At 44.3% G+C, this 12,293-nt stretch overlaps 2 protein-coding genes across 8 annotated transcripts in view; both read left to right on the forward strand.

Moving 5' to 3' along the window:
• Ripk1 (receptor interacting serine/threonine kinase 1) overlaps positions 1–7,030 on the forward strand; it is a 35,683-nt gene extending 28,653 nt beyond the window's left edge. For 3 of the 4 annotated variants that reach the window (XM_031359462.1, XM_031359463.1, XM_031359464.1), the window contains exons 10-11: positions 1,823–1,963; positions 4,374–7,030. In XM_031359462.1, coding sequence (XP_031215322.1) covers positions 1,823–1,963; positions 4,374–4,660 — 428 coding nt within the window. In that variant the 3' untranslated portion in view covers positions 4,661–7,030. The remainder of the gene's footprint in view (positions 1–1,822; positions 1,964–4,373) is intronic. The other variant, XM_031359461.1, reaches the window with a different exon arrangement.
• Positions 7,031–9,537: 2,507 nt separating this feature from the next.
• Positions 9,538–12,293, forward strand: part of Bphl (biphenyl hydrolase like) — a 36,422-nt gene continuing 33,666 nt past the window's right edge. For 2 of the 4 annotated variants that reach the window (XM_031358035.1, XM_031358037.1), the window contains exon 1: positions 9,704–9,818. Coding sequence is in view for 1 of the 4 variants with exons in the window: in XM_031358034.1 (XP_031213894.1) it covers positions 9,604–9,710 (107 nt within the window). In the remaining 3 variants the exon portion in view is untranslated. Of the gene's footprint in view, positions 9,819–12,293 lie in introns of all 4 variants that reach the window. The other 2 variants (XM_031358034.1, XM_031358036.1) reach the window with 2 other exon arrangements.

Here is a 12,293-nt window from a genome sequence, read left to right on the forward strand (position 1 = left end):
CTGTGAGCCTCTACATCTATGTCAGTCAGATACTGTCAGAGCCTTTCAGGAGATAGCTATATTTAGGCTGGCTTTACCCTTCCTTCAGTCTCTGCTCCATAGTTAATCTCCGCAACTCCTCCCGTGGGTATTTGATTCCCCCTTTTAAGAAGGAATGAAATGTCTACCTTTTGGTCTTCCTTCTTCTTGAGTTCCTTGTGGAATGTGGGTTGTTCTTCCTGTATTCCAGACTTCTGCACTAATAACCATTTATCAGAGAGTGCATACCGTATTTGTTCTTTTGTGATTGGGTTACCTCACTCAGGATGATATTCTCCAGATCCATCCATTTCCCTAAGAATTTCATAAATTTATTGTTTTTAATAGCAAGAAAGACGGTTTTCATCTTCCATGGCTCTCTCTGGTAGGATCCAAGCTAGTTGATGTAGTTTCTAATACTTTAACATTGAAGTGACTTAGTATTAATCATTATTACCAAATAATAGTTCCCATTCTGCCTTCACTTAACCAGATGTCATCAATAACCCTTCATTCATCCAGATGTTAGCAATAACTGTACTGTATCCTAGGAATCCTGGAACCAACACACATAGAAGCAGCTTTGAGAACCACAGGACTTTCTGAGCTGGCTGTGTAGCCCAGTGGTACAGAGCTGGCCTAACATGCATGAGGCCCCTGTGGTCCTTGATACAAAACAAGCACACAAAAGGCCAGTTTCTTTCAAAATGACAAATTCTCCAAAGTTTCTTGTCTTTTCTGTAGGTTTTCCTGGAAGTTCTGTGGAAAGCACATTGGTGGACTAGGTATTAAGTGGGATCTATAACATACATATACTCATTGGAAATACTATTGTTCCCTTTGCATTTTCAGCTAAAATGGTTTGCGCCACCATTGTATTTTATTCATTCATGATTAATTCATGATAAAAATCTCTAGCATGCTTCCTGCTTTGAACCTGTAGGCTGCTGGAGAGCTGTAACGTGAATAAACAGCCTGAGCTTCTCTCCTCATGGAGCTTGAATCTGAGTGTGTGGAAAGCACTCATAACTGATATTTAGCATGTCTGAGTAGCCCAGCCTTACTAGTTTGCTGCAGGAGTCCTTACTCTCTCTTTAGGCCCCAGTCCTGCCAAGAATAGATCCCTTTAATGATGTTGAATCTTTGCCAGTACTAGAGGAATCTCAGTTAACAGTCAGTCATGGAATTACTATGCCCTAAGGAGGATCTCATAGACCACCAACTTAGTAGATGAACAGATCAAATTTCCTCACTGCAGCATGATTCTTTTCCTTGCTTCTGTGAGCAGGTATAACTAACAAATATGAGTTTTCCAACACTAGCTGCCCTGTAAGGAGGATGGGTTACCAGGAAGGGGGAAGGAAGATAAAGTAGCACTTGAGATGCTATCTATGGTTTTGAGTGATCCTGCTGTAAACATGGATGTAGGCATCTTTAGGCAGTCTGTCTGTCTCTGTGTCTCTTTATGTGTGTGTATGTGTACATACATACCTAGAATGAAATTACTGAATCATGGCAATTCTGTCTTTAATTTCTAAGAAACTCAGTACTGTCATCCACGTTGGTTTTATGATTTTCATTACCAACAATGTATAGATCCTTCATACTCCCACATTTTTGCCAACACTGATGTCTTTTGTCAATGGTTGTGAATTCAAGAAGCTACATTAAAAAAAATTGACTGTTAAGAGTATCATAGGATAAGCAGTTGAACATCTGTAAGAAAGCCCCATACCTTTATATGCTATATATTTTCTCTTGCTTTCAATCCCATGCACTTACCTATATCTCTTTTTCTACTCAGATGACTCCATAAGATACACCATATACAATAGTTCTGGTATTCAGATTGGAAACTACAATTATATGGATCTTGGACTGAATTCACTACCACCAAACAACACTTGCAAAGAAGAGTCAGCTTCCAGGCACCAAGCCATCTTTGGTAAAATTCTTAAGGACCAACGTTGGGCTGAAGTGTAGCTATAGTAGACCGCCTGCCTGGCATACATAAAGCCTTTAACTCAGTCCCCAGCATTGAAGGGAATCTTTTTTTAAAAGGGTGCAGTATCTTACGATTTAGACATCTCTTGACCATTTTTACTTCTTGAGAGGAATATAATAGAGTCTTAAGGTTTCTTTTAAGATTCTCCTTGAGTTATCCTATGTTTCCTCCTTAATTTTTTTTTTTTTAGATTTATATACTATTTGTATGACTGTTTTGTTCTCATGTACTACATACATGACTGGTGCCTACAGAGGTCAGAAGACGGTGTCAGATCCTTTAGAACTGGAATTATAGATAGTTGTGAGTTCTGTGAATGCTGGAAACTGATCCAAGCAAGAACAAGTGCTCTTAACTGCTGAGCCATCTACTCCAGCCCCTACTCAGTAGTTTGTAATCCTTTGTAATCTATTTTTTTAACACAGGGAAAATCACAGTATCTAATTCGTGGTGGTGCTATAAAGCTTAAACTAGTCAGTGTGAATTGAAAACATAGGGCACTGCCTGAGAATGTTAAACGTATCACCCATGATCCTGTCCAGACTTAGGGAAATAGCTCCCTTAGCTCTACAGCAAAGGGATTCTGTAAAGTGCAGGAGACCATGCCCTCCATAGCACTCTGTAATCAAAACAAGAGTGCTCAGAGGTGTCCACAGCTCTCTGCCATGTGTGGTGATGTATGCCAATAATCCATCACTAGGGCAGTTAAAGTGGGAAGATGGTGAGTCCCAGGCCACCCTGGCTATAGCAAGACCCTGCCTCAGAAAGAAACCAGAATTCAACTTTCTGATTTACATAAGGGGTGGCATTTTTTTTCCTATAAAGGGCCACTTAATAGGCAAGGCTCTGCTGATCCTGAGGCCTCTCTGTCATTGGAGTCCAGAAAGAGCCACAGGTAGTTTGCACAAGGATGAGGACAGATATGGTTCCTGAAACTATTTACAAAAAGCAGAAGCCAGACTTGGCCCACAAGTCGCATGAATCCCTGTACTATTCCATTTGAGGAGAGATCTTTAAATGCCTGAGAGATGGGTTCTTAGCTTTTTTGGAGTTACCTTTGTGACTCTCCTGACACCCAGGGATCCTACAGAGACTGGCAATTTACAGTTATCTTAGGAGGGTCTTAGTCTGCTGCCGTATTTGACAGAGTCTGCACTATGGTACCGAAGAAAGAATGGGAGCTGAGGGAGAAACAAGGTATGTTTTCCCTTAGATTCAGCCTTCTGAGGTAGCACAAGAATAAAGACTATTATGGTGACTTTTTCTTTCTTGAGATGTGCTCTCTCCCTCTCTCCCTTTCTCTCTTTGTCTCTCTATATCTGTCTATCTCTATCTCCCTCTCCACCACTACCACATGTGTGTGTGCGTGTGTATCTCTCTCTATATATATATATGTGTATATGTATATATATACACACATATATATACACACACATATATATACATATACATATGTATATGTATACACACACACAGAGGAGAGAAAGAGAGAGACATATAGCCCTGGCTGCCCTGGAACTTGTTCTGTATGTATATCAGCCTGGCCTTGAACTCACATAAATCCACCTGCCTCTCTCTCCCAAGTACTGGCATTAAAGGCATGCACCACCACACTGGGCCATGTCTTATCTTCATGTGTTCCCTTTATGTGTTATTTTTATGAACATCTATGGTGATGGAGCTAATGGCAAGAGAAAGGCCGTGTATATAAAAAATGAAGGGCCTTTGATTTGATAGAGAAAAACCTTGAAAAGTTTATATTCTCATCCACTGAGAGATAAGGGAAGACATAGTAATTAAATGAAGGTTACACCTGGTCTCAGTGTCCTTGTTAAGAGGAAAGTGAACTGTCTAGAAATGGGTGGCCCTGGACTACACGCTGTATAAGTTGACAGTTTCCCTGCCCCGCACCACCACTGCCCATTACATCTAGTTAGTCTAACTAGAACAGGACTCAAGTGAGAGTTGAATAGAACAGCTAGCCATGTAGGGCATTTGTTCAGGAAGCCATAAGTTATGGCTCAGGAAGCTGTACATCTTCCAAGAAGGAAGCACCACCCTATTTTAACTCATATAAAAACTCAGTAATGGCTGCAGTTAGGTCAAGTATGGTCCAACAAGTCAATGACAGTTAAGTTATCACCAGGCATGATGGTGCACACTACAATCCCAGTCCCAGGGAGACAAAGAGGCTACAGTGCAAGATTTTCTCAAAACAAGACAAACCAAAAAATTTTCTTTCTATGTCTCTTCATATTCTTTACTTTCCTGGGCCCTTTCAGCAACACAAAGACAATAGACTGGTCAAATGGGCTGCAGCCTGATGTTTCTTCTCTTTTCCATTTAACAGATAATGCCACTAGTCTGACTGATAAACACCTGAACCCTATCAGGGAAAACATGGGAAAGCAGTGGAAAAACTGTGCCCGCAAGCTGGGCTTCACCGAGTCTCAGATCGATGAAATTGACCATGACTATGAAAGAGATGGACTGAAAGAGAAAGTTTACCAAATGCTTCAGAAGTGGCAGATGCGGGAAGGCACCAAAGGGGCCACAGTGGGAAAGTTGGCCCAGGCACTTCACCAGTGTTGCAGGATAGACCTGCTGAACCACTTGATTCGTGCCAGCCAGAGCTAAGCCTGGGCAGGCTCTGGCAGTGGGAACCAAACTATTCGTCTGGTGCACAAACCCTTTTTGCCCCTTGGCCTTCAGAATTCTATCTCAGTGTGAGCTCTGCACATACTGCACATGGTGTCGTGCAGTTTGGAACTGATGAATGGGAAGAGAAATCTGAAGCCCACAATGATTCTTCAGAACATACAAGCATGTTGCTGAATGGTCCATGACCAGTAGAAGAAAAAAAAAATTAAAAATACAGTGTATTGGGTTTTCAGAGGGAGAGGAGATGTTGAGGGGAAGATGGCCTTTGTTCACCTTGGGTCATAGTCTTCAGTTAGGTTATTTGCTCAGTTTCCTGTGGTTTCATTGGGTAGGGGGAAAACAAACAAAAAACATTCAAAGAATGTAAAATCGGCTAGCTTCCCACTTCATGTACTGCGGGTGCAGTAAAGTTCTGCTCGAATACCTTCTATGAGCCATGGCTCTTCTAAAGATTATAGGATCTGTTAACTTTAGCATCTACTGCTATACTGTCACTTTAAGCTTTAAGAATCATGTGCAATTCTAGTCTATCAGATTATCAATCAATTTGGAATTTTTAAGGAGTGGTAAGGATAAAAAAGTACAGGGCAGAGAGAGAGATCTTCAGGTACTGGCTGTCATCACAGAACTGCTGCTGACTGTAAAAAAACTACTTTAAGTTTCTAAAGTTTTTCCTACCATTCAGGTGCTTCATGCAGTTTCCCACCCTGCTCACTCCACAGAGGAAAGAGATGTGCAGGAAGCACTGATCAGGAAATACCGTCTCTTCCTTCCTGGATATGGCTGCACCTTAACACTGCACATTGTGCTCAGAAACTGTCGCTTCAGTTTTCTCCAGCGTACTGTAGAAATATGTCTCTTCTGTGTGCCATGAATTGAGAAAGGACAGCTTCAGAGTCTGCTTGTTGTGCCTGTAGGAAGCCCATATGCAACCTTCGATACGAGTGAGTGAAGGAGCTAGGGTAGAAGACTGAAGCTGCCTACGCCAGCGGCTGGCACCGGCTGGTCACAGGCCATGGGGTGAATCCCCTCCAACTTCAGATACGTAGCACTGCTGGGATGGGCTGCAACACTGCCTTGGCCTTGTTGGCCATTCTGGCACTCATTGGCACTTCATCCTCCTCTGTTGGGCTATCCTGTACTCAGCAGGATATTTGGGAACATTCCTGGCCTCCATCTGCAAGATGCCAATAGTACAAGTCAACCCTACAACACCCACCAGGTGTGACAAAAATAACTAGATATTGCTACAAGTCTTTGGAGGGACTCTCCTATAGCGTTATCTCCCCAACCCCCACCCCACCCCCAGACAAGGTTTCTCAGTTCTGGCCATCCTGAAACTCACTCTGTAGACCAGGTTGGTCTCCAACTCAGAGATCCACCTGCCTCTGCCTCCCGAGTGCTGGGAATAAAGGCATGTGCCACCACCACCCAGCTTCCTGCTCTAAGTTTATATGCCTTAGTTCTCCTGTCACACAGGCCTGGGTCATCCTTGACTGCATAGAGCATGCACAGTGGAAGGGAATTGGAGCAGGGGAGGTTCCAGGCTTTCCTGAAGTAGCCTCCATAGTCTTCAAATGCTTTTTCTATTCTAGTGCTGTTTTCAGAAGACAGAATTAGAAACTACTTTTAGTTTAATGGAGTTTAGGGGAATGAAATAGCAAGAGAGGCCAGAGCTGGTTTTGGAATTGCAGTAGCAATCAGGGTCCTAGTATTAAAACCATGTCTGTTCGTGTTCGCTAGGGGAAGACCTGTATATCCATTGCTGATGATAGGTGCAGCAAGTCCAGGCCCAGATTCTGACCACAGACTTTCAGATCTTTCCAGGCCCACCACTGACAGCCATACAATGACCTGGCACCTCAAGTTGTGGCTGAACCTATATGAACTGAAGGATGGTCAGTAGATTAAGCCATATACTGTCATGGTGTGCTGGCCAGTCATTGGCAGGTTAGACCCAAAGACCGTTAAGCACTTCCATTTGCTTCAGCTGAATCATGATAACTGATGACTTTGTAGTCAGGAGTACCTGCTGCGAACAAGCACGTGGAGTGTGGGAGTCCCTCTGGGAGCTCAGCATGGAGTTAGAACACCTCTTTAAAGCCACCTCCTAAGCCATGCAGAATGCTGTAGTCTGAGGTACAAGTCAGGCCTGAGTGTCATTGTCCACATCATGGGAAAAACAAGATGGCCACCACCAGGACACTGAAGGCCTGAGGAGACTAACCCTGTTTCCAGAACTCAGAGTTCTGTTTGGTTCATTTTTTAATAAGATAACCTTTCTTTTATATATACATTTGTACTTTAAATACGGGGTACTGAATAAAGTTTTGTGGACACACTGCTCATGTTGGCATCTCCTATGTATTCCCCCCTTTGCTTCTCTGTTGCTAACTGAAGGATATACTGATGGTGAAAAGGTGTTCTCATGCAGCGCATTCTGTCCCCAAGAGGCCAGCACCACCGTAGTCCATCCACATGGCTCAGAGGCCTTTCAGCTCTGCTCTGAGTGCCACCCTGAAAAGAGCCACATTTACCTCTGAGGGTTTCAGTCCAAGCCACACTCCACTACTGTACCTGGCCAGAAACCGGATATTCAAAGGGAGCCAGACCAGAAAACGAGGGAGGACACTCGACAGTTGCTCCCAAGCACAGGTTTTCTATTTGGTGTGCTTGTGATCCTGCCTTTCACCCATTGTGTGGTTTCCGTATGAGAGTGAGAAAAGGAGCTCTACCTCAAAAACTATTTTTTTAGATGTATTTATTTTATGTCTATGAGTACACTGTAGTTGTACAGATGGTTGTGACCCACCATGTGGTTGCTGGGAATTGAACTCATGACCTCCAGAAGAGCAGTCATTGCTCTTAACCACTGAGCCATCTCATCAGCCCCCTCAAAAACTTCTTAACCATTATCTTTTTCTTTTTCTTTTCTTTTTTTTAATTGAACTCAGGACCTCTGCTGGCCCCGCTCGCTCCAGCCCCACTCCCTCTGGCCCTTAACCATTATCTTAATTTTTTTATTTATTTATTTTTTTTTTTTTTTTTTGCTTTGCTTTGCTTTGCCTTTTAAAGAGTTGTTTACAAAAAGATGTGACCTATTCTAACAGGGTAAATATTTTCAACCATTTCATTTTGAGTTAATGAAGGTTCATAAATGAACAACATATCCACTCAGTGTCCTATTTATTTATTTATATTTGTGTGCACATGTGCTTTTTTGTACTTTAATATGGAAGTCAGAAGCCAAATGATGGGAGTGAGTTCACTATACACATAGGGCCTAATCATTTCCTTGGCAGGATCCTCCACCTTATTTCTTACCACATTTTCCAAAATGTCATGTTTATATTCAGTGAAAATTCCAGTAGTGTGTTAGCTCTTGTCCACATATCTGGATGTTCCTTTAACTGTCAGTACTTCCTCTGCTGTATTTTGCTGGATCCTCAGCACTTGGGAGTCCGACGTAGGAGGATCGAGCATCCATGGCTAGCTTCACCCTAGGCTTCTCTATGGTATAAGCAATATACAAAGATGTCTAAAGGGTTGACATCCAGCTTGTGGCTAAAACTGAGCCAGAAAATCTGATAATGTTTCGTAACCGCTGACGTAAACCAAAAAAGGCCATGGAAGGTGAGGAAGGGGAAGAAATCAAGGTTCCCTTCATGATTTTATCACTTCAAAAAAGGGGGTGGAGTTAAAATGGAGGACGGACTCAATGACATTTACAAACAGGTGATTATAAAGAATTAAGAGCTAGTGTTATTGCAGTAAGAGGTATGGTGTTTTCATATAGCATTAGGAAGTTAAGCCGGCCTGAATACTCCTATTTCCCTTCCCACTCTTTCCTCATCTATAATCTAGGGTAAGGGATATGGATGGAGAAAGAGCATAAACTAATTAAAAATAAAGTGAAGTACTTTAAGTCCTCTGGCACAGAAATGACAGTAGTTTTCAGTATGAAGTATTGAAAGCTTTTCCCCCAACTACTGAAACCAATCATTGGTGGGTGCTTGGATCATGAGGGCTCTGATCGAATCAGTGAAGTTATTCATTAATGGATTCATAGTTTGATGGTATTATTGGAAGATATAGAAGGCAGGGCCTGACTACAAGAAGCAGGTCGCTGGGAACATATCTTTGGACAATTTCCTCTGAACCATTTCTTCCAGTTCTTTCTCTTATCTGTCTCAGCCTCTGTTAAGTGCTCTGGCCTCGGTTCCCACCAAGTGCTGCCTTTCCTCAGGTCCAAAGCAATGGGTCCAGGGAACCTTGGACTGAGAGCTTTGAACCCATGAACCTTTCCTCCTTTTAAATTGTTCTCAAATGTTTGTCACAGTGGTGCATAAAGCTAACACAGCAAGATGTACAAATGATGAGTTCTTAAGACTCACATAATAAATGTTGATATAAGTAACCTAAAGGCTTGGCACCGTTATGCTTAGCATCAAGGGAATAGCGCTAGAAAATGTGAGAAGTGGGATGTAGACAGGTGTGGTGATGGCAGGCCAGATGTCCCAGCATGAGTCAAGAGGATCAGGAGCTCAAGGTCAACATCAGCTAGAGTTCTAGGCCAGCTTGAGCTTTCCTTTCTCAACAGAGGCAGGAAGTGATGGTCTGCTGTGCACTTTGTCTCTCAGAGGCTCTGCTTAGATACCCAGCAGAAGGTAGCACAGCCTTCCCATACCCTTGGACTCCATAGCAATTGCAAGGAGCAGTGCCTACTGGTCTACCCACCCTAAGGGAGCTAGGACTACAAGGACATGCTCCGTTTCTGTTTCTGGGCAGGCCTGACTAGGGGCAGAGCGGGCTCCGGGCATGGCAGGTCGGGCCAGGGGCGGTACTTCGCGCTTAGCACTTGAAGGGTGGCATCCAGGCGGGCGCATGCGCGTCCCGCCGAGGCTGTGCAACCTGGAGCTATGGCGACTGCAGCATTCCGCCCGGCCGCGCTGCGGTTGCGGCTGCTACTCTCACCCTTGAAATCCCGGATCTGCGTACCCCAGGCCGAGCCCGCAGCCACCTTCGGGTAATGGCGCGCTCGGGGCAGCGCGGGCCACTGGCCGGGGAGGGATACGGACGCCTGGTGCTGTCGGCCCTTCCTTGCTTAGACACAAGTCCAGATCCTGCAGAACTGGTGCGCGAGCACTTTGATGCCTGCCTGGGGTTAGGCTCTGCGTGCTGGGTGGTGGTCCAGCCGCCTCAATGCAGAGGGAAGGAACTGGGGAGGAGGGGTGGGGAGAGGGGGATGTTTGCTGGCCTGTTAGCCAGCTGCTGAGAACAGTAATTATTCCTGCCAAATCAGAAATCTGCCTAACCTGCTTCAGTGGCAGGCAGGGCCTAAGTTTCCTGAGTCCTTTTCCTTGATAATTTGAAACTTCAGTGTGCAAGACAATCTGCTTGGGAACCTGTGTAAATTCAAAGTCCCAGGTTTCCCTGCCAGAGATTCGTGTGTGTGTGTGTGTGTGTGTGTGTGTGTGTGTGTGTGTGTGTGTGTTAGTGATAGTGGCCAAGACACCAGAGAGTCGTGTGTGTGTGTATGTGCACTCCAGTCCTTTGCTAAAATAATAACAACATTCATGAGACCTGCTGTCTTGAAAATGGGTGCTCAGTCACAAAAGAATGTGAGCAGAGATGTGGCTAGAGCACCCTGAAGTTGTGCACATTCCACCATATACACATGCAGACATAGGCAGTGGCCATGCGCAGTTTACTATCGGTGGGCCATTGACAATAGTAACTGGCATTTAGAACCTTAGTAGATGTGATGTGGAAACCAATCGTTTGAGCACATAACATGGAAGTAGAAAGAAGAGAAACGCGACTCCGTTTTTTAAACATTAGTACCATGATTGTGTAGCTCTTAGTCTTTATATCCAATTCAGATTTCTTCTCTCATGTGACGTTAGCAACTTTTTAAATATACATGTGGAAAAATATGTCAATGACTCTGGTTGTATAACTTGCCAGCGAAGAGTAGGCATTTTAGCCTGTTTCCTGGTTGCAAGAAGGGCTTGAATGAGGCTACGAGGGTTGTGTTAACGTCATACTCATCGGTGGCTTAGTGGCTGTTGAGAGTCCCATTCACTTAGCTGCACTGTAAACCACTCTTCCTGAAAGATCTCTGCTAAAGTTTCCCTGAGTCTTGCCCTGCTGTTTTAGAAATACACACTGCCTGTAATCTGAGCAGCAACTCCAGCTGGCTAACCCTGAAGCCAGGCTGCAGCCCCACGCAGCAGCTGCCCCATGAAAACCTCTGCACAGTCAGTGTCCAGCCTGCAGCTAGCTGAGTTGTAGGCCACAGGGTTTCTTGTAAACCTGATGCTTGGAACTTTGACCCTTTTCTTACTTCATAATCTCTGTGATCTGTCGAAAGTCATCTTTTCTGTGGAGAGTTGCATGTCAGTCTGGATATTAATAATTTACTAAATCTCACAGTCTAAAAACAGTATTTTCTGAGTTAACCTTAGGAGGCCCCACCAAAGAATCAGGTCCATTCCTCCCCCTCATCCCTGCCTCCACCCCCTACTTGGCAATGAGACTGAATGCCACCCCAGCACTTTTGCCCTGTTGAGGACTGAGTTCTACCAGGAGATTAAAGAGAAATCATGGCCTTTCGAGTTCACGTAGTTTAAGTAGCTGTATTATTGACCCATCCTAGCTGTGGGACTCTAGACTAATTACTCAACCTCTCTGGATTTCTGGCTTTGCAGTGTTTGTATTCGGAGCAACGATTGTGAAAAACCTGAAACAGAATAGAAATAAATAATTAACAAGTACAATTAATGATATAGTTAGCATAGGGAATGAAAAACAAAGAAATAAAAAGGAAAGGAAAGGACATGACCGCTTCTAGGTATGGTGAAGGAGAAAGTTTATTATAGATAAAAGGGGGAGCACAGCCAGAGGCAGACACACAACTGGAAGAGTCCAGACTCAGGGGAAGGGGAAGTGAGAGAAGAGAACCAATGGCAGCAGCCAGGAGGCCAAAGGTACAAAAAGGGGCAGGTACCCCAAAATGTCTGGATTATATAAGGAAGAACCTCTGGGGAAAGGGCAGCAGCCTAGCTCCTGGGCTGAGAGTTCTGGGTAGAGGGCAGGGAATGCCAGCCACCCCCTCTAACAGGTAAGGATGAGGGATGCAGGGAAAGCCTGCAAGCCAGGGCCACTTTGATATGTAAAATCGACACCTCCACCATTTGTCCAGGTTTGGAACTTAACATATATGAATAATAGCCCAGTATACAGAGGAAGCAAGGGTATAAGCAGTAAGGACTTTCAAAGCGAGGCTGTTATCTTACAGAGCAATCACCGCTTCCATCTCTAAGGAAGGTGCTCATTTAGTTAGACTTTCTGTTGCTTCAGTGACCAAAATGTAAACTGGGGAGGAAAGGGTTCATTCAGCACATGCATCCCAATTCATCATCAAAGGCAGTCAGGACCAGGAACTCAAGCAGAGCAGGAACCTGGAGGCAGGAGCTGATGCAGAGGCCACAGAGGAGTGCCGCTTACTGGCTTGCTCCTCATGGCTTGCTCAGCCTGTGTTCTTACAGAACCCAGGTCACCAGCCCAGAGGTGGCATCCACCATGGGCTGGGCCCTCCTCCATCAAT

The sequence above is a fragment of the Mastomys coucha genome, unplaced genomic scaffold (assembly GCF_008632895.1).
Source record: "Mastomys coucha isolate ucsf_1 unplaced genomic scaffold, UCSF_Mcou_1 pScaffold7, whole genome shotgun sequence".
Lineage (NCBI taxonomy): Eukaryota > Metazoa > Chordata > Mammalia > Rodentia > Muridae > Mastomys > Mastomys coucha.